The following is a 23,058-nucleotide window of genomic DNA, read 5'->3' as shown; positions in this document are numbered from 1 at the left end:
ATAAGGGATGATAAAATAACATTAAATTTTTCACTCAAACCTTCCCCCACCACAATATAATTTGCACCTACTGGCCAGTCATAATGGTATGCTGCCCATCAGTTCACACATCCAGTCTTACAGCTATCTGATACACTATGGTACACTAATACTCACAGGTAAATGCATGTAAGTATTTAATAACAATTTGTAAAGCAAGTTATAGAGGAAAGCAAAACATATTATATATTCAAATTGAAGTTTCTAAGATTCATAAAAAGTGCTGAATGTGCTAATGCTTCATTTAGCAATTTAGGAGCCCCACTATTTAGAGAAACTGATGGAACTTATCATTATGCCTTATGAAATCCAGACCACACAAAATGTTGGCCTTGCACCTTTCTTAATCAACAATGGACAAATAAACCTACCTATATATGTCTTCCTTCACCCTTTACATACAAACCCTTCCAGTTCAGTGAAAAAGTAGAATTGAAATGTCTTACATAAAATTGATTTCATCTGAATAATAGGTAATCCTTCTTGTTTTATTTAGAGTTAAGGAATATCAATATTTTACTAACAGGAGGCAAACACTGAAACATGAAGAAGAATCATGCAAATGCCATCCTACCTTGGCACCAAATATCTTTTGCCTGACAATCAATAGATTCCTCACGGATCATTTCTTCAAAGTGAGAGTCATCCGCAGGTAAAGTGTCTGGCTCATCCACAGCCAATTCCACCTCTGGACACAATATAAGCACAGTTAGCAAGAATGCTGCCTTTTTCTAAACCCACCTGCCAACCATTTTTCTGCTGTTTCCAGCTTGCCTTGGAGACAAAATGGCTACTAGTGATTCTGTCCTTTCACAACTTACCATCATCGTGCAAGTCATTTTCAGCTTTCTCTTTGCTGTTGCTATCAATTCCAGAGCTACTATAACTGATGTTGGAACTGCAGGACTGATCCTTCTGATGGATTGGATCCATCCCAAAGGGTTCGTCCACAGACATCTCCATGGAGATGTGTTGTCTCGAGTCAGCCTCAATGCCAGAGGTGTGTGAACTGCCATGGCTGTCAGTAGACTGTCGAGATAGGCGGTTGTTACTCTCACTTCCTCTGCTGCTCCCACTGTCGTGCGAATGCTTATCTGATGGATCAAAATCTATCTCCAAAGTATCACTGATGTAGGATTCTCGATACCTCTTTTTCTCTGGAAGAGTGGAGGGGGAGATAAAGAAAAGCGTGAAAAAGAAATAAATAAACTGAATTTTACATAACAATTAAAGTTACATTAATACCAAAAAAATTACAGCCACATGATACCAAAAATGTTACAGGAAAAGGAGAAATGAAACCTAGCAAACAAGAATTAATTTATTTTAAAAAATGCAATATCCCATATAATTATCATATATAGTATTTGTCGCAGTGGCACAGTGGTTAGAGTGCAGTATTGCAGGCTACTTCTGCTGACTGCCGCTGACTACAATTTGGCAGTTTGAATCTCACCAGGCTCAAGGTTGACTCAGCCTTCCATCCTTTCGAGGTAGGTAAAATGAGGACCCAGATTGTTGGGGGCAATATGCTGACTCTGTAAACTGCCTAGAGAGGGCTGTAAAACACTGTAAAGCGGTATATAAGTCTAAGTGTTCCACATAGCAGTTTTCCTTGCTCTTCATTCAACCATATTTCTTTTGCATAGGAATTATTCCATGTGTTGAAATTAATAAAAAAAATGGATATTCTTACAGAGGAAAAATAAATTGGAAACAGTATGAATGCATCCCTACCAACATGCAACATTTATTCTGAATGTAAGATGTGATTTTTTTTTTTTTGTGATAGTGTTATGCTTGTTTTGCAGTTGTTTAATGTCCATTGAATGTACTGTATTATAGCCCTAAGCTGGAGCAAACATGTTTTGAGACTACCTACTCTCAATCGGATGTGCCTTTCCAATAAGTCAGGAAGAATCGAGTCTCATTGGATCCCATCTCTCAGAGAAGTCATCCATAGGAACAATGGAGGTAGACCTGTACATCCTCCCATAGGAAACTGAGACTGTCCCTTCTTACAGCAAGATATTTGTGTAATGTAGAATTATGTTCTTCAGTCTAGAGATGGAAACTCTTGTTTATTGGGAGTAATTATTTATCATTGTCATCAGTTTTATGGATATTGGGTATGTAAACTGCTCAGAGTTTTCAATAATTGGAGGGGCCCATTAGCTCAGTTAGATAAAATAAATAGATAAATAAAAAATAAAATGCAAAACTGTGTCAGAAAACTTTCTCTTCTTTCACCTCACCATCTGCCTTTTTTTGGGCTCCAAACAAGCAAACCAGAAAAGGTAATAATGATGATCAGTAGTTACAGGCTTCATTGAAAGTTAATTAATAGAATACAAACTTTGGCAGTTGTCTAACATTGTCACTCATTGATATTTCTCCTGCTTGCCTCAACTGGCTCAAATAATGTATCTGGCTTATCAAATATTTACATATTCAACCAACCCACCCATCAAGCCACCCACTAACCAACTTAATCAGGGCTTTCATTTTTTAAAAAAAACATTTTTATTGGCAGCATCATTTTCACATACCTTCTGCATCTTCCATTATCTGGATCTGCTTGAGTATAGGCTGGATATTAAGAAACAACCGGTGACTGTTGCTGAGCAGCTGTAGCAGATGCCGAGAGCGGAAGGGGCAGCCTGTGTAGTAAACCAACTTACGGGCAGAAGGCAAGCCATCTGGCTGGATCACAAATTTTTTTCCCTAAATTAAAAAAAAGAAAAAGAAAAAAGAAAGACAAGAGAGGAGAGGAGAGGGAAGGAAAAATGTAAGTCTTTGAAGGACACTGGAACGAATCATAGAAGCTGGGCACAAAAAATAAAGGCCTTTACTTGTTCTGCCCCAGCTATGGACCCCAAAGAACGCAGCACACACAAAGTCTGTACAAACCTTAGTTTACTAAATTAAATAATTAATTAATTTAAATTAATTAAATTTAATTAAATTAAATAAGTTTTTTTTCCCAAACAAAGGCTGTTAATTAACTTTCTTAAAGCCTACAAGAATTCAAAGAATAAATAATCTTAATCTTACTATGGTTGGCAGAAAGCCCAGAAGCAATTTGCAAGGAACTAAGATCAAGGCACGAAGGAGAGTGAATGAAGTTGTTCCCTGCAAATTGCTTCAGTCGGCGTTCCTCCTTAAATAGGCAAAGGGACTGGCCAATTAGCCCCAAGCCTTACTCTCGAGGAGACTTCCTCCTTAGGAGCCACTCCTGCCTTTTGGCAGCTCTGTGCGCCCGTGCATCGAGAAGAGGCTCCTTGTCTTCGTCCTCTTCACTTAAGGGAGCTTCTGGAAGTTCTGAAGGCCCTGGATGAATCCCCGCCTCTGGCACCACATCTTCTTCAGTCTCATTGTCCGACTCAAGTGCCAGCTGCACAGGCTGCTGGTGCAGCACCACACCAGCCTCCTCGCTGTCTGAATCAGCCACCAGCCGCATAGGCCGCGTACGGACCACAACATTACTATGATAAATAAAGTTCTCTATGGATGTTCAAGTACATCTTTTCCTGTTGAATTATGACTGCTTCCCATCAGTAAGCTTATCACCCTGGTCCCAACATCTTTAAAGCTTGGCTTCTTCAGATGTCAAGATCTTTTAGGATCCAAACGACCCTCAGCTATAAAAGCAGCATATTGGCACACAAGCAGATAAAGAAACTTCGATGGGTTGAGGCTGTATCTTTGCACTATTTTCTGGGAATTTTTTTTGCTAAATTCAAGCCTTTTCCAGGGGCAAAGAATGTATCTCCACTTTACACACATTCCTGGATTCCTTTATACAGTTTCTCTCCGAGATTTCATACAAGCAATTACCTGTGGGGTCAGAGCAGTGGTGAAATCTAATTTTTTTTACTACCGGTTCTGTGGCCATGGCTTGGTGGGCATGGCAAGGGAAGGATACTGCAAAATCCCCATTCCCTCCCCACTCCTGGGGGAAGGATATTGCAAAATCTCCATTCCCACCCCACTCTGGGACCAGCCAGAGGTGGTATTTGCCGGTTCTCTGAACTACTCAAAATTTCTGCTGCCGGTTCTCTGAACTGCTCAAAATTTCTACTACCGGTTCTCCAGAACCTGTCAGAACCTGCTGGATTTCACCCCTGGGTCAGAGGCAGACAACTGGGCTTCTTGCAGCTTATATGGACCTAGTGAACCTGGAGGAATCTGGCAGCTTCATATGCCAATGTAGAAGCTAGAGGGCTCATCAGAAGGTGACCATCCTCCTGTGATAAGCTTAAAGAAGATATACCATTCTAAGGAACTCATGACTGGTTGTCTTTGCTGCGGACATGGACCATCATCATTTTTGCCAGAGCCAGAGCAGCAGGCATATCACATTTCTAGCACTCAGAATTGTTGTCCTCCTCACAGAAACATAGTACAGGGGACTTGAAGCACATTACAATTTTGTTACTACTTCTTTCCCAAAGCACTTCAGGCCTGGACAGATTCACTTCTTGGAAACTCTCTGTAAGGGGACCGCGAGTTCATTCCGAACACATGTGGAGAACAGGGAGGGCTCAGTGGAACCATCACTATCTTACTAATTTCCTAGGTTATTTAATATATGAGATGGAAGAACTAATAAGTTAGCCATCAGGTTGACCAATGAAGGATATGTACTCTATGTTATACAAAAAGTCTGTTAGCTCTAATCAAAGATTGGGATCATTTTCACTTCAATTTACATGTGTGTGCAGGTTTCTTTTCTCCTCCTATGTACTCACTGCCCTCTTTTGGCATTGCTACTACAATTTATTTTATTTTAATACACTATCATTGCAATTCTATATAGAAGCTCATTTAATTCACTTGAATTAATTCCTGGGTACATGAATAAAGGACTGCAGGACTACAGGTTAAATTACATTTTATCTATTTCTGTTCTAGAATAGACACACACATGCATACAGATTCATGTATGTTCATACATTTTGTATTTAATTTATATTTATCTGTTTCAAGCTTTTAACAAATAAAATGATTTAAACTAAAAGTAGGTTTAAGAAGTCATAATTATCACTTACCAAAAATGCAATTTTTCCAATATGTGACCAGGGAAAATCATAAAGTAGTTGACGAACATGGTTTACTTCCTGTAACAATATTAAACGCATGAGAATCCATTTCCCCCCAAAAAACATGATTCTAAAATTTGATCCATGCAATATTAAAGGCTGTTTCTGCATCTTAAAAAAGTGCCTCAGTGACATTTTTATGTTGACTTTCTAAAATTATCTACTAATAGTTTAATATTATTGTAGGTTTGCTTTACTTTTGTAAAGCTGGATCATGCAGGATGAACTATGGAAGGAAATATATTTTTGAAATCTCCTTGCTAAAGTTGTTGTCAACATTTTAACAAGAACATGGAATATCAGTTCTTTTACCTGACGTTAATATGAAATTCAGAATGTAAGCCTCAGTAAAATAAGGAAAGAAATGTTCTGATGACATTAACTTCTTTATATACTATCAACAATACTGAAGCCAAAATTTCCATTAAAATGTCTATTAGTAATCTATCTGGACCAGCAACTTTCCCTTGTTTTCATAGATATAATTTAGAACTATTCAAAAGTTCCTTAATTTTCTTTTCAAAGATACTTGATTGAAATCCCTTTGATCTTTTCTTTCAAGATGCAGATGTAATAATTCAATTCTTAACATACGTTTTGAAAGTATTCAACATATAGCAATTATCACATTTGCAGAGTGTCTATTAATGTGAAAAGATCATCTCACATTCCGTTTTGAATCAAGGAAATTTAAATCTTTTAATGGTGATACATTAATGGGTATTCTTAACCTCAAGTCATATTAGCAGAATGTGGTTGGATATAACAGATTGTGCAATAGTTTATGTGATTTACTAAGGATAAAGATATTAAAAAATAATCTAGTCAAGAGCAAGTCTTATATGAGGCTAAAAAAAAAGCTTATTTTTACTTTGTTGTATTTAAGGTTTGTCATATAACAACCCAATTAAATTCAAATATATAATTTGGAAGTACACTTCAACTATGTAATCAAAATTATTTAGAATAATACTGTAAGCTAATACAGTGTCAGTATAAAAATTTAATTAAAATATACAACTAATATCATATAGTCTACTTTTTAGTGAAACAGATGAGCAAAACATCTATAGAAAATTTCTGGCTTATCTTTTATTGTCTAAAAATAATTAATAAAATTAATCAAACAGTGTTAAAATCCCAAATGTTCTTAATGTCCAAAACTTAAAACAAAATTTTAAAAAACCCTACCATTTTCTCTTACAATCCCACTGATGAAGAAGGAAGTAACACAAGTACTTGTGAATAGACTGAAGAATTAACACTAATTTTATTTATTTATATCTCACCTTTATTATTTTTACTCAAGGCAGAGAGAACATATCCAACATACCTTCTTCCTCCTACTTTCCCCACAACAAAACCCCTGTGAGTTGAGTTGGGCTGAGAGAGAATGACTGGCCCAAAGTCACCCAGCTGGCTTTCCTGGCTAAGGTGGGACCCGAACTGACAGTCTTTTGCTTTCTAGCCTGTTGTCTTAACCGCTGGACCAAACTGGCTCTGGTTATAATACTATATTATGGCTGAAACTCATGTCCAAGAACTGAACTGAAATTAATGTGACTTGTTTCTGAATATAAGCCTGCTCCAACATACATGACTCTTCTATTCCAGAAAGACTTGTGTCTATTGGTATTGGACCAACTTCCTAATTCTGCCTGGCTACTTTGCATTGCATGCACAATACACATTTGTATGTACTTGGAACACTGAACATGTGACCCATGGAAACATTAAAGTCAAGCTTAATAAAGTGAGATCTTATATACCTGCAGGGATATAAGAAGGGTTCTTACCTGATAGATGTGTATCCCTTTAAGCGTCAAACCAAGGATGATTGTAGGACGATCCTCCTTCTTATCCTGAGAAGGAAGAGAGATTCAGCATGACAAGGAATTCTGCATCTTCACTTCCCTGAGAATTAGTGAAGATGCTATGACCTATCAAAAGACAGCCACACAGTTGCAGGCTAGAACTATGGTCAAGGTTATCTCCCATCAGCAATATTTCTCCCCCGTAAGTAATACCCTCCTTTGGAAAATAAGGTTTTGTTACATTCATCCATGCTTTAGGAACCGCTCGAAGGAATGACTGAAATATTTTATGTAAAGAGCTCAGAAGATTTTAACTGCTGCCTCCAGAAGATGTGGACATGTGGGAGCATGTTGAACTAAACTGGGAGTGACTGCATCTGCTAAAGGGAGGTTACAAGCTCTGCTCAAGCTTCTGCTTTTAATTCTTAAAGTTGTTTCCAAGCTGAAATTCCTATGGCAACATGTTATCTCAATGTGTCTCTACATTATCCCTCTTCGCCCTGCTTCCTGTTAAGATCTACCTTGTAGAACAGGGGTGTCAAACTTGTGGCATCACATTGTCAACGTGTGATGTATTGTGATATTTTCCCCCTTCACTAAAATGAGGGTGGATGTGGCCAGTGTGTGACGCATCTGGGCTGCGAGTTTGACACTCCTGTTGTAGAAATTCCACCGCTGTGGTTGTGTTCATACAATGCTTTCAACAAATTCAGGAAAAGACTCAGCAGCTGCATTTACACACTTGACATGAATGCTAAACTGGAGTTAACATTAGCTGTTTCATGGCTTACCTTCTCACGCAAACAGGTTAATTTTTGACTTAATATCTTGTGGTATGTGTATCTGTGTATCTGTGAATGCAACCTATGTGAATACAAGCTAATCCAGCACTGTTATTTTCTGTTGTTGGTTCTAAACTAAAGAATTGTTTACTTGACCACTTTAAGGAGATATAGCAAGACTTTTTGCAATAGCATTTGAGAATGGAACTGGACATTTCATTGATTTCTAAGATTTTTTTTTTTTAATCAGCTAGTCAAAAAGTACTAATGTTGCTGAACACTTTATTCTGTTCCGGATGCCAGGTTCTTTCTCTGTAGGGAAAACAAATTATCAAGAAAAGCCCTTTCTCTCAGATTTCCTATCCAGCAATACGAAATACTTCTTTCTAGCACTGAGCAGTTTGAGATGGAAACAGCATAAAATACACACACATACACACACAGAGAGAGAGAGAGACACACACACACACATCACTATTTTTCTGCCTAAAGGGTCACTTGCATCAAACTTTTCTAGTCATTTCAGGACTGATGAAATGGAAGATGGAGTGAGAAGAGCATTTTTTTTAAAAAAATTTTTTTTAGCAAACACAGGTTGTAGCCAATAAACTGACAATTCAAGCTCCAAAGGATTAGCCAAGACCATCACAAGATCCCTGAGAAAAGCCCTCAGCAGGATGCATGGAAGTCTTTTGTTCTCCACCTTGGTTTCATCGCTAGGCAGCATCCACCCATGATAAACAGGAGCTATGGATTAGGGAATTAACAGTTTAAGGATTAGGTTTTGACTGGCGCAACTCCGAGTAGTAATTCCAGATTTCTCTTTTATCCAATTACGCTGATTATGAAAGAGCTTCTTGTGAAGGTATCAGCAGTTTAACAAATGTTGTTTTGAAACCTTAGATTGAAATCTATGCCTATTTCATAAACAATTATCCATCTTTCTTCTTCTTTTCTTCTTCTTCAACACCACCACCACAGAAAGCAATAGTGAAAGAGAAATAAATACAGATTGTCTAACCATCAACATATGGGGAACGGGGGAGGAGGAGCAAATAAACACTCATAATCACTCCCTCACTCCCTCCAGTATTTCAAGTTAAGCAGGAATCCAAGTATTAAACCAACCAATTTTCAACCTGTTGCATACTTGGGCATGAGGCATGTTAGATCTTGCCAGTTTTTAGCCCTTTTAGTTTACGTCAGGCAAAATCCATGAATATCTTAAAAGAAAAGGAAATATGAGAATAGATGAAGGTAGAAGATTGACAAAAAGCAAGCTTTCTTTTACTGACTATTCTAGAGAGCTGCAAACCCCCATTATTGAATCATAATCTGACAGCTACAACTCTTTCAAAACACATCTAGGATAGGAGCTCAAACAAGATCTACTGGCAGGCAGAATATTATAAGCAGAGGTGTCCAACCTTGGCAACTTTTAAAACTTGCAGACCAACTCCCAGAATTCCTCAGCCAGCATGTTGTGGAAGTTGAAGTCCACAAATCTTAAAGTTGCCATGGTTGGACATCCCTGCTCTAAAGCTTGAAAAAAGGCCTCTTATTGCACCTTATGCAATCTGTAGAAGTGGACAGGGACATCTTCCAGAAGACACGACTCCTTGACATACTTCAGAATTGATTCTCTGGTTGACAGCCCTTTCTGTTCTCGGTGCATCTCCGGTGCATGCTTCAGGATGTAATCACTCCCCCGTTTGGCAATTATCTATCCAAAGGGGAAAGAAACCACAATCAGTTTCCCTTCAATAAATTGACAAGAGAAGGCAGCTAAAATTCAACACATGATCATATTAAAATCTAAAAATAAATTGTCTCAGAAGTTCTTAACGGCCAAACTTTGAACTGCATTCAGTGTAAGGTATTTGTGAGAATGCACTTTTTCATTTGCCCATCTTTGTCAAATAGAGAGCTTTTTCAGTTGCTATTCCTGACCATGGAGCACACTCAGAGGCCTGCCCAATGCCTTCATTACAATCTCTTTAATTTTGTAAACATAACTTTCCCAAAATATGTTAATCTACTGTTTTCTTGGAGCATTAACCCTTTTATTACGTACTTAACCAATTTCTTATTTTTAATGTGAAAAAGAATTAAACTATAGAGCACGTTGAACTCCAAACAAGGTGAAGTGCTATATTCAAATGTATAAAAATAAGTTAAAATAAATATAAATATACATGCATATTTCTTCCCTAAAGGAGTTAGCTATTATAACTTGCCACATGTTAATAAACACTTTCTAACTTTGTCTCTCTTTTAAGTACATGGCAAAACTGCTCAATAAATAATAAAAACATTTATGGTAGGTATATTTGTGATTTTCAAAATAATATAAATTAAAGTAATGTAAATTTTAATCTGAACTGGAGAGAAGTTCAGCAGATATTAGGGATTTTTAAATCCAACTGCAGCACAATAAAAATTGAATCTGTAAAAACTGTCTTCAGAACACATTTTTGCTAATAGACGATTCTCTTCAGACTTCACTACATAGGGATCTTCCAGATGTGTGTATTGCAGTCATACAAATTCTTAGAAATGGCCATACTAAGTGAATTTTGTGACTGAAATCTGTGCACCTGGAGGGTGCCCAAGTTGGGGAAGTCTAACTTAGTTTATTTTTCAGTTTTTGTTATCTCATCAAAATGGTTATAACTGATAATTGACTGTAGGGATGTAGAAAGAGCTCAGAATGCCCCTAAGTCATTTTGGTGGGACTATCACCCTAGATTTGAATCAACAGCTTCTTAGCTTTTCAAAGTGTGTGAACCCCAAAGAATTTCTCCTGCATGCTGGCCTCTATGACAGTTGGGCACTCTGTAAGAAGGTAATCTAAGAAGGTTTAAAAGTAGGGTTATGCAGATCTTCAAAGGAGTTCTTCAATTCGTCAGAAGTCTGAGCAAACACACCTTCAAAGCAATTCAGTGAAGCAAAGCAATGGCCCCTCCTAATCGGCAGATCAGGGCCTCCTTGTCATTTTGTTTGCAGAAAAGTGGATCAACCAATCAAAGTGGAAGTAATTTCCACATATTTCCCCCCCACCCATATTATCCCCCCCCCCAAATGCAGGGATATTCTTAAATAGAGGAAGAAATGTTATCTATGCTACCTTGGACTCCTGGAGTAAAGGTGGGACAGAAATCTCATAAATTAAAATGCTGGTCGAAATCAATAGATGGCAATGAGGAGAGTACAAGACTCGTTGACCTCCCCTTGGTAGTTTTACAAGTCACCTGGACACTTTTCAATATATGGAGGCTGTACATATCTTTCAACTGGAGATCTTTCTTCCAATGTGATTTGTCTCTGTGGGTGACCCAGACTCTACACAATTCTTAGCAACTAGCCTATATATGATTGTTAGGGAGCTAGTATGGATTTAGGGGGCTTTTACAACTGAGACCGACTATGCTAGCATTCTTCTGCCTAATCACCGTCTGACCTTTAAAAAGCCCTTAAGATCTACCTTGGACAAGAATTCCTCCTGAATATCTTCTTAATTAGAGGGAGGATCCCTTAGGCGGCTATGGTATGTCTGTTCTTTGTGTGCCTCATCAAATTTCACACAGTGTTAATTATCTGGCTGCCTGGGGGCCTGATCTTTCTTAGCTCATCAGCTCAGCACCAAGGGTTTAGGAACCAGATTTCCAAACAAAATTGCTTGTTTGCTTGCTGCTTTTGGCCTCTTCCCCAACAGCTATGACCATGATCACAATTCTTTGCTGCATGCGGCAACAATCCTGAACCTTGAAGTCAAGGGAGAAGTATTGTATGTATGCATAATCTCATTGCTATAACCCGGGGGACAGGGAGAGACATGTCCCACTGGATGCCAGGTTCCTTTCTGGTAGTAAATTACCTACCTATCTGATAGCAGGCAAATAATAAGATAAGAACAATGAGGTTTGGACTCTAGGTGTTTACTAGTACCAAAACTGGCTCTAAGAACAGATCAATGCTACTCCTTTCCCACATCACTTGGGTTAATTTTATTCTCAATAGAGAATATCTACAGGAGAGAAAACTGTGGTTGGCTGAGACTGAAGCACTGTATTAGGAAGATGTGTGTATGCATAATATTAAAACCATCCTTTCTTGATATAAAATTCCCTCCTGATCCCTCAGGGATGTATTTCTGGTGATTCAGCCTAGTTTCCACAGTGTTCAGGAAAACAGGTTATGGCCAGTGAAGTTTTTGCTTCAGGAGAATTCCCTGTGTCCCCTTCCACCCTGCACTCTTATTGGATGGGTAATTTTCAGGAAAGGCTGAAGAGTTAAGAAGGTTGCTGATTAGGAAAAAAGTTGATTCTATACAATCTTCTTTCTCAGTGCCATCCCCCATTTTTCATTTCAAACATAATTCCAAAGTAGAAGCAGAACATCCAGATCCAGTCACAGTTTTGTTCCATATAATATTAACCTTGTGAACTCTCAAGCTTCCTCTTTCCAATATGTATTCAAGATAGATAATATAGATGGATAATATGTATGTATGTATTTATATATATGGGTGCAGGTATATATGTACTGTATGCATATAGCATGTGTATATGTGTGTTATATATGTGTATACTTTTGAGAGCAGGCAATAATTTCATTTTTAATGTGTGCCAGTGTTCCCACATTAAAAAAATGACAATAAAGGTTATCTATCTATCTGCTGAAGATCTGTGAGCAGAGACTATGGGAGAACTCCAGAGCTGCCATGAGAAAAAACACATTTGACTGGCTCATCCCACAAGGATGTATTGAAGATTGATTTCAGATTACTTGTATCCTCAGCAGGCAAAGGTGAAACAGGAATGCAAAGCATGTGCAAAAAAAGAAAAAAAATCTTAAACTTCTTTGAACTCACAATGCCTCAAAGCCTAGTTTAGGTTTAGCTTCGTTTCCAGACTCACCCATTGAGGGAAATATGTCTGAGGTTCAAAATAGTTCTCTCCATGGACATTATCTTTGTAGTCACCAAGGTCAACCTGCAGACCATAAGCAGCCAGTAGGAAGTAAATTTCTTCTTTGTTGGTGCATCGTGACTTCAACACTTGTTCCCTCAGATGGCAGTAGTAATAATGCCGGGCCACCCTGTCACTGCAGAGGAGGTAAGAATGAGGTAGGAGAAGAGGACAGACCATTAGTTAAAAGCAAAATGGTAGAAGAAGGCAAGGAGGACATGTAACCAATTTCCCATCATTAGAGGATTCTTATACTGATGAACAATCAATTCCAATCATTTATTGTTAGTTGTATGTTATGTAGGCAATAGTCTAAAATCTTCCTTCAAGATCTGAGAGGTAGAGAATTGCTGCTTGGATATTATTTAAGACAACTTCTCTACTCAGTTTTTTGAAGAGATACTGAATGACCATTTTTATTATTCTCAGCAACTTAGAAACAATGGCCTATGAAGGCAGGGTGAAATGTAAAATTTGTTACTACCGGTTCTGTGGGCGTGGCTTGGTGGGGGGGGTAATGTGACTGGGTGGGCGTGGCCAACTTTTTTTTTTTTTTAACTTTTCAAAGCATTTTTTCTAATGCTTTGAAAAGCCTCTGCCGATCAGGCAACTCAGCTGGGATCGTCAGAGACTGTTCAAAGCATTTTTTTTACCACCTCTTCGGCCAAGAGGTTGCAGGAAAAAATGCTTTGAAAAGCCTCTGATGATCCCAGCTGAGCCGCGCTATCAACAGAGGCTTTTTTTTTTTTTTACTTTTAAAAGCATTTTTTCATTGGAAGAGGTTGTAGAAAAAATGCTTTTAAAAGTAAAAAAAAAAAGCCTCTGATGATCGTGCGGCTCAGCTGGGCATGGTGGGGGGGCACAGGGATTTTTGCTACTGGTTATCTGAACCACCCGCCGCCATCGCTACCAGATCGGGTGATCCGGTCCGAACCGGGAGCATTTCACCCCTGGGTGAAGGGAATTTTAACTATGAGTTCAGGGAAGCCAGACCACTTAGAAGTTTTGCTAAGGAACAAACCCTATACCCGTGATGGCGAACCTATGGCATGTGTGCCAGAGGTGGCATGCAGAACCCTCTCTGTGGGCACGTGTGCCGTTGCCAGCTGCTCTTCTGATTTCCGGCGTGCACATGCCCGCTGGCCAGCTGGTCTTTGCAGGCACCGGAGTGCACATGAAAAATGACCTTAAAATGGCCCGAAAAATGGCCAAAAATGGCCTGAAAAAAAGGCATGCGTGTGCCGGCCAGCTGGTCTTCGGGTTTCCGGCGCTCACACAAGCACACAGGCACACGTGTTCCGATTTGGGCACTTGGTACTGAAAAGGTTCACCATCACTGCCCTATACTATTTTGAATAATTAGACACAGAGGGAGAGTAATCTGAGAGAGAAGAAATCTATAGAGAGACATATTCCATATTTTGTTGCCCTGATTCTAAGTGAAGGCTTTGATGTTTGTTTGACATACCTAGAGCAACTATGCCGCAAAGTTAATATATTGTTCATTTTAGGAATATGTACTCAGCAAATCTCAATAAAGCACCTGGGTGACATATTCTATATTCACCGCTGCTTTTGGAATCCTATTTCTTGACAGACAAAAGAATGCTATGAATAGAGAAAACCTCAGTCTAGAAAATGTTTGGTATTTTTGCTTTGGACAACATATCTGCCTTTCTGAGTATCTGGTTTCACCTGGAATAAACAGCAAAGTAACTTCTGATTTCAGAAGAGAATTATGTCTGCTTCAGCCATTCCCCATCTAAAACAGACAGAAACAGCCCCTCCCTAGAGCCCCCATGAGGCATGTCTACAGAGGCCATGAACATTCTTCTTGTGATTGGAAGTCCAGACCATACATGGAGATAACTGAAGCAGCCTATGTAAATTCAGAAGTCAACCTTTTGGTAAAAAAGGGCAGCCCTGCTGGTTTTCTGGTAACAAGAGTCAAATTTAATTCATCACACAATAACCACAATCAAATGATTCCAGTGGTTAAGGCATCAGGCTAAACACTAGGAGGCCAGTTTCATTTTTAGCATGATGCTAGTTGCGTGACCTTGGGTTTATCAATTTCTCTCAGCCCTAGGAAGGAGGCAATGGCAAACCGCTTCCAAAAATGTTGCCAAGAAAACTCCAGGAACTTGTCCAGGCAGTTGCCATGAGTCATCAATGATTCAAAAAAACAAAAAGAGAGAGAAGACTCTAGGGAGTTGACATCAAACTGAATTTTCCTTGTTACTGAGACCGATAATAAAGAAAGTGATTTTACCTCTGTCATCCCCGCATTATAACAATGGGCCATAAAGAGGACAAGCCAGTCAATTGTGTACAAAAAGGACCTCTGAATGGCATCCTAAGGGGAGGCTTTCTTATAACAAGAGAAACAAAGAGACCAATTCAACATGAAACTACCTTTCTAGGATTGTGGCTAAGGATATATACTTTAAGAAGCACTCATAATTATAGAGTTTTGCTTTGACCAAGGGGCTTTGGAAAACAGTAAGGGATACTGTGAGAAGCATTATTATAAAGGCAGGGAAGAGATGTCCTTCATTCAGCCCAAAGGAAAAGAAACAACACAGTCTTGTTCAGATCTAAACTTTAAACCATTATGCAAATGCAAAGGATAAGCCTCAATTTAGGCATTTTGAAAGTTTCTTGCGCTTGGCTAACCTAAGGACACAAATTCAGCTTGCTGCATGGGACTATCACACAAATATATTCTTTACTTGCCCATTTTTGAATTTGCAGACTGCATTCCATAAGAATCAAATCCATCCCAAGTTCTATTTTCTTTTTCCTCTCCTCCTACTTTTTTTTCTTTATTAATAAAACTAAACCTCCCCCACAAAAAAAAAAAATCTGCAGTTAAAGATGGTAAAGGTAAAGGTTCCCCTCGAACATATGTGCTAGTTGTTCCCAGAGCCAGTGCTGTCTGAAGATGTCTCCGTGGTCATGTGGCCGGCATGACTAAACGTCAAAGGTGCACGGAACACTGTTACCTTCCCACCAAAGGTGGTTCCCTATTTTTCTACTTGCATTTTTTATGTACTTTCTAACTGCTAGGTTGGCAGGAGCTGGGACAAGTAACGGGAGCTCACTCCATTACGTGGCACTAGGGATTCGAACCACTGAACTGCTGACCTTTCGATCAACAAGCTCAGGGTCTTAGCAACTGAGCCACCGCGTCCCTTTTAATTAAAAATGAGTAGAAGATAAATTGTTTGTAGTGTTGTCATATTTTATTACATATTAGTATGAAAATGAGGTAGCTGTAAAGAACATCTGGAAGTGTTCTATGCTTTAAACATCTATGTGCTTCCTCAGTAGCATATCTGAAATGCATTTGGTGCACCAGTAGTCCCCATTCGTAGATCAGGGGCACTTCAGATGGTCACCCATGTCCTTCCAGAGACAAGGTTCTTCCATCTTTAGCCCTGGGTGGGTTTGTACTACTCCAGATGGACCCGGTGTGCAATCTGGGGATCCTCCTAGACTTGTGCTCAAAAAACAGCTGGCAGCCATGGCTAGGAAGGCCTTTGCACACCTTGGGATGGTGTACTAGTTCTTGAAGCAGGAGGCTCTACTCACTGTAACTCATGCCCTTTTAACATCTTATTTAGACTACTGCAGCATGCTCTACATGGGCCACCCTTGAAGAGCATTCAGAAAATTCAACTGGTACAGAACATGGTTGTACAGGTATAGTTCCAAATATACAACATGCATAGCACCACTTCTACAGGAACTGCATTGGTTGCCAGTATGTTTCCAGGTGCAATTCAAGATGCTGGTTGTCACCTTTAAAGCTCTACATGACTCCAGACCAGTTTACTTGAGGGATCACCTTTTTCCAAGAATCTCTACCAATACAACTTGATCTAGCAGAGTTGGGCATGCTCCCATAATATCTGCCTAGCTGGGTTGATATGCTCCAAATTCCTTTGATTAAACAATGTCATCTTTCAGGACCCCATAATCATACTTTTAATAGCATCTCTGGAACAATGTTCTCTCCAAGATCTTGATGGACCCCACTTTGCTGTTTTTTAGAAGTGTCATGAAGGCCAGGCTCTTCACCCAGGCCTTTGGCAAGGGGGAGTGAGATACACCCTCCGCACTTTGCTTGCCATATTTTCTTTGTTTTTATATTTTAGTTACTTTATTGTAATTTCTTTGATTGTTATGAGCGGCCCATAGTCATGTTGAGTTGTGCAGCATACAAGTTTAATAAATTATTATCATTTTTATATATGCAAAAGAGTGTTGTGCAGGAGGAAAAGGTGAGTTGGACTGTCCACAGGTATATGTGTTGTACCTGCCTACATCACCTTAAATACGATTTATTTTTCCTGAAATCAGACAGCAGTAACCATGAGAATCAGGAAAAGACAAAGCTTCTTTGAATTTGATTTAAAGTAATGTCCACGTGCGTGATGTGCATTCTCACACATTGTACATATCACCTTTTCCTTTTTAAATCCAGATCACTGCACAACCCTGGTAGAGAATGCAGCTCTATCTGTGCACAGGTGTTTCCATGCACCTGCCATTCATACTTTCATGTTTGCTATGCAAAAAAGCTCTGCAAGTTTGACAACAGGCCATTATAGGTAATACAGTTAATGAAAGAATTAATCCAACTTCTATTGTGGAAAAGAATTGACGGTGTGGCTAAACTACCTGAATCCAACACATTCACAATCCAACCCCTCTTAAGAAAACTGGCTACAGAAAGCTAAATACGGCATTATATTAAATAGAAGAACAAAAGGGTGAACAATGATATAGAGGGTTTTTGTTAAAGTAATAATCAACAGTACCTTATAACGCGTCCATTCTCTACATAATACTGTACTCTGAAGAATGCAACCAAAGGAGGGATGAACTTTTCTGTTCCCTTTGAAATAAAAACAACAAAAGAGAAGTCAAACAATGTCATATCTATCTATCTATCTATCTATCTATCTATCTATCTATCTATCTATCATCTATCTCTATCTATCATCTATCTCTATCTATCTATCTATCTATCTATCTATCTATCTATCTATCTATCATTTATCTATCTATCTCTATCTCTATCTATCTATCTATCTATCTATCATTTATCTATCTATCATCTATCTATCTATCTATCTATCTATCTATCTATCTATCTATCATCTATCTATCTATCATCTATCTATCTATCTATCTATCTATCTATCTATCATTTATCTATCTCATTTAAAGGTCTTCCTGGGTCTAATTCTTTGAGTTTTATTCTCAGTTCATTTTGAAGCTATGCAACCATCAATCAACTCTTGTGCCTACTGACACAACTGATTCCAAACAGAGGATCCCAAACAACAATCTGCAGGTTTTATTTATGAAAAGCATTAAACTATTCCTGAACCTCACTCTGCACTAGTTTGATTTTCTGTAACAACAGAGATTAAAATTGTTTGAACTACAGCCAAATTGTACTGGATAGCTGCCCTTCAGTTTTTAAGTGAAATACAAGGAAAACCAAAAGAAATAGTTTTCTAATAGGCACCTATTGGCCTGAGCTTTCCAGCAAGTGACAAATACCTGTGTGTTGATACTTGCTCATATTTTATTTACAATTTTATTTTAATATTTAATATTAAATATTAAATATTAAACTTCTTCTACTTTAGTCTCTGTCTTTTTAATACTGATTTCTGATAGACCCTACATAATCAAACCCACATATTTAACCAGGTATGTTCCAGCCAACATGAAAATGTGGCTGCCAAAGTAGATAGATAAAATTAATACTTTAGTCCCATAACGGCAGTGGCACCACAATCAGTGAAGCCTAAATTTAAATAACATAAATAAATAAATAATAACTGAAAAGGCTTGCTGTACTTACAGCAAAACATTGTAAACACGAGCAAATACAGAACACTAAATATTGGGACAAAAACAAGCCATGATATTTTGGATCAGTTTTTCATTGAATGACATATTTCCTCAACAATCACCAATGTACATTTATATTTAGCATAGGACTTATTTCTGAGTAGGGAGGCAGTGTGGCATAGTGATTACAATGTTGGATTGGCACTGGGGAGATCCAGATACAAGTCTAGTTGTAGCTAGATCCAGATACAAGGTACCCTACCTCAAGCGATTATTCTTGTAGGAAAAAAGGAGAAGGAAAAAAATGCTACACACACACATGCGTGCATAGAGAGCCATTTTGGTCTAATGGTTAAGGCACCAGGCTGGAAAGCAAGAAACTCGAACCATGAGTTCAAGTCTTGCCTTAGCCATGAAAACCAACTGGGTGACTTTGGAGCAGTCATTCTCTCTCAGCCCAACAGAGTGTTGTTGTTGTAATAATGAGGAGGAAAGTGTATTGGATATGTTTGCTGCCTTGAGTTATTTGAAAAAAAAAAAAATAACAAAGCCATAATATAAATACATATATACTGTTGCTCAGGAGTTTGAATAAAAGTCAAAATATAAATCTATCTAACAAACAAATAACTAAAGCATAGGATTGCATTGTTAGAATTTCAGAATGCTCCATGAAAAGAAAAATCATTGGAGCAGACAAATGTACGTGGGCTATAAAACTGACATTGGACCCAAGTTATAACTAGTTTTAGTTCAATCAGATGCAGCTTCAGCAATACAACACAGAAAAGACTTCAATGTTACAAATACACACTGAAGGACTTACTCTGCTTCCTTCTTTCTTCCATTCCTTTACAAAATATTTACAAAGTTTCTGCTCCAGATCAATAAATACATATTCATTATCTAAAAGAGAGAGAGAATAAATGTTAGGAGGAACATCTGAAATTATTTAAATGCTCATGATTTTATATAAAGAGAATTTTATGAAATACAGTTCTTGCAAGCCAACCAGATTAATAACATTATTTGACATAAATTGTAAGTTTACCATGCACATATATATGCTAAAATTCATTTTACATAGCCATCCACCCTCCTGCCAGCTTTTCCCTAGCATAAATATCACTATAAGGTGAAACTCTGCATTGTATGAAGACGGTATATTTCAAACTGTAATTTTCCAACTATATACAAAGATAAAGAAAGCCCCAGCAATTACAGGCTCAATATAATACAACTAGTTTCATCAGGTGGCTGATGATTTATCAGGACCACAATCATTTGGAGGGTTTCCGTGGGTTGGGATGTGGCTATAATAATCTTACTATAATCTCTCTCCATTTCACTGCTAAGAAAAGTTGGTATTTCCTAAGAACAAATCTCCCATTGGTATTAATCAGGAATTTTGCCCACAATGAGTTCATGCAAAAAACCTTTTCAGAACTGAAAAAAGGAAGTACTCACCTTAAACTCTTTTTGCAAGGATCTCATTAATTATTAGCCAGCTAAAGTTGTTTAGGTCTAGGGGGAAACTCCCTGTTATGCTTTATCTGGGTAATATGTCCGGATAAACCCTCCCTCCCTTCCCTTCCCTTCCCTTCCCTTCCCTTCCCTTCTCTTCCCTTCCCTTCCCTTTCTCCCTCCCTCCCTCCTTGAACTAGCCTTGTGGGTTCCACCTAGGAGATTAGCTCCCGTGTTGTTAAGAATTGGTCTTTGAGACTATTTTGTACCTAAAGAGGAATTTAGGTGTTTAATTGCTTGGGTGGAGGAAGGATTGGGAAGACCAAACATAGGAGCCAAGCAGGATTTCTTTACACCAAAAGTCAAACTTTATGACTCACTAAGCCATTTTGAAATTTCTGTAAACATCAAGTGACCTGCCTGCCCTCCTCTGCCAAGTGCCCCCCTCCTTTTACTCCTCCATCCCCAACCTGTCCCCAGTCTCACCCTGCAGTTGCCGCCTTCGTGCAGGAATGCAACCTTACATTCCAACTCTAATGAGGTTAATGTTGTCAAAATGCCAACTTGCAAGGTAATCCTCCGGCTACAAAACCCCCCCAGCTCAGCTGTCCCCCCACCCCACCCCGCTCCACCTTTCACAAGAAAAGCAGTGTGCAAGAATGTGTATTTCCAAGATTAAAGGTAAAGTTTAGAGATCCTTGTCACGTGCTTAGGTTCCCTTCTCTTTTGGGGCAGGAGGGCAGATATGTTCTTCTGAAAAAAATGATACCTGAATACACATTTAATTAAGGTGGCCTCTTTGGGAGTTGTGTTGTATGTGGGAGGGGGAGAAGACATGCCTGCAAATAACTGATACCAAGTCTAATCCTGCTGAAAACATCCTCTTTCAACAAAATGTGTGTGTGTGGGGGGGTTGATTTCTTCATGGTGTGGCCACAACCACAAATGACAGCTCTATCCATTCTCTTTCCAACCAAGTCTGATGCAATTGGGAACATGGACGGTTATAATCTCCCATTGGACTCTTCTGACTAAAAAAAAAAGAGGGCCAGGGCAGAAATCAGACTAGGGTGAAAGTAAATCCTTTAGAAATAATAATGAGCAAGAAAGCAAGAAAAACTCCCTGGAGGTCATGTCTAAAGCCCACTGACTCAGCGTGACTGGACGGCACAGATTTGGAAGAAAAGCTGATTTAAAAAATGCATGTGACTTCTTGGGAGACCACAAATGTAATTCTGAAGTGTGTAATTCTCGTTTTAAATGACAGGTGAATAACAAGTTTCATCCAGGAAAACACTCGTTTTAGTCTAGGATTGTGCCTAGTGGGCAAGGTTCAAACTGTCACGTATATAGGTACTTTTGCATTATATTCACGTAAAAATGCAAAATCTCTATTTTTGAACACAGAGAACACAGAGAATTCAAATTCAAAGAATGCGGCCGCGTGGGTGATTATGGAAGTGACACGGCGCACCCATGTAACACCTCTCCTCCGCGAGCTGCGCAAGCTGCACTGGCTCCTGGTGGTCTTCCGGGTGCGATTCAAGGTGTTGGTTACCATCTTTAAAGCGCTCCATGGCTTAGGACCTGGATACCTACGAGATTGCCTTCTGCTACCGATAGCCTCCCACCGGCCAATACGTTCCCACAGAGAGGGACTCCTCAGGGTGCCGTCAGTCAAACAATGTCGACTGGCGACCCCCAGGGGGAGAGCCTTCTCTGTGGAGGCACCTGCCCTCTGGAATGAATTGCCCCCGGAGATACGGATGATTCCTGACCTTCGCGCCTTTCGCCGTGTCCTCAAGACCTTATTGTTTCAACAAGCTGGGCTGGCCTAAACATGAATTTTAATGGTTGTTTTAGTTTTTTTAATAAGATTGGGGCCAAATTATTTAATATATTTTTAAATTGCTTTTAAATTTTTTGTATATATGTGTTTCAGTGTTGGCTGTGCACTGCCCTGAGTCCTTTGGGAGAAGGGCGGTATAAAAATTTAAATAATAAATAAATAAATAAATAAATTTATATTGAGATGCAAACCAGAGAGGAAATAATGTATTTTGAGGGCCAAATCCTGATCCTCCTGCTTAACTATTAATTTCTACAGTGAATAAACTATGGCAAAGGATTATTATGTTCTTACTGATGCTAAATGAATTGAGATAAAGAAGAAGTTAACCAATTGATAATCATTATCTTGGGTCAAAAGAGATAAACTGAATAGGGATTATTAACACATAACGTTAGATAACCACCCTCCAGACAGTCTAAACTCAAACATTTTTGGACAAAGCAATTGGACCAGACCCACTCATTGTGGGCTTTCATTCAGGGTGTTTTTAAATGTGTGAGGTTCCATACATAGTCGCTGCTACTGGGCCACTGACTTCAATGGATAAAAAACACCAGTGGATTTTCCCTTCTCCCAGGGACATCAAATACACAGAGAAGAAAGCAGAGGCAATGCTCAAATAAAAATTCTTATCCCAGGTTTTCAGATCTCAGTCCCCATATTCTTTTGCCATTGGCCATGCTGACTGAAGTTGATTGAAGCCATAACTTTGAAGAATATCAAACTGTCTACAGCTGACATGCAAAACCTGAGAATGTTCATTTTAACCTCAGGAATACTTCACCATTATATTTTGAGGGAGACTTTCTTTTAAAAAAAGTTCACAGTCTGACATCTAAGAGAGGAAATACCCCAGTGATGGGTTGCTGCGGTTCGGACCAGTTCACAAGAACCAGTAGTAAAACCAGCGGGAGGCCCCACCCACTGACCTGGATGTCATCATCGGCGATCTGCACCTGCGCAGAAGCTTTGTGAACAGGTAGTAAAAGTAAGTAGAACCCACCCCTGAAATATTCATATAATGAATGAATATTTGTGGAGAGAATACAAATTCCACATAACAGTCCATCCAGTGTCTACAAAATACTGGCTGAACCAGACATTCAAACACCGAGGGTCAGTTTTCTCTTATAGAATCTCTTTTTGAATTATATCACATGC

At 38.8% G+C, this 23,058-nt stretch overlaps 1 protein-coding gene across 2 annotated transcripts in view; it reads right to left on the bottom strand.

Annotated features, from left to right (window-relative positions):
- FRMD1 (FERM domain containing 1) overlaps positions 1-23,058 on the bottom strand; it is a 34,867-nt gene that overhangs the window by 3,976 nt on the left and 7,833 nt on the right. For both annotated transcript variants that reach the window (XM_070932586.1, XM_070932587.1), the window contains exons 3-11: positions 19,408-19,487; positions 17,534-17,610; positions 12,657-12,843; positions 9,305-9,460; positions 6,938-7,003; positions 5,091-5,159; positions 2,589-2,763; positions 861-1,196; positions 614-727 (exon numbers count right to left, since the gene is read on the bottom strand). In XM_070932586.1, coding sequence (XP_070788687.1) covers positions 614-727; positions 861-1,196; positions 2,589-2,763; positions 5,091-5,159; positions 6,938-7,003; positions 9,305-9,460; positions 12,657-12,843; positions 17,534-17,610; positions 19,408-19,487 — 1,260 coding nt within the window. The remainder of the gene's footprint in view (positions 1-613; positions 728-860; positions 1,197-2,588; positions 2,764-5,090; positions 5,160-6,937; positions 7,004-9,304; positions 9,461-12,656; positions 12,844-17,533; positions 17,611-19,407; positions 19,488-23,058) is intronic.

Source organism: Pituophis catenifer, unplaced genomic scaffold (genome assembly GCF_029215685.1).
Source record: "Pituophis catenifer annectens isolate HBS135680 unplaced genomic scaffold, rPitCat1.0.hap2 SCAF_1, whole genome shotgun sequence".
NCBI lineage: Eukaryota > Metazoa > Chordata > Lepidosauria > Squamata > Colubridae > Pituophis > Pituophis catenifer.
This window is presented reverse-complemented; position numbering and strand designations above follow the sequence as displayed.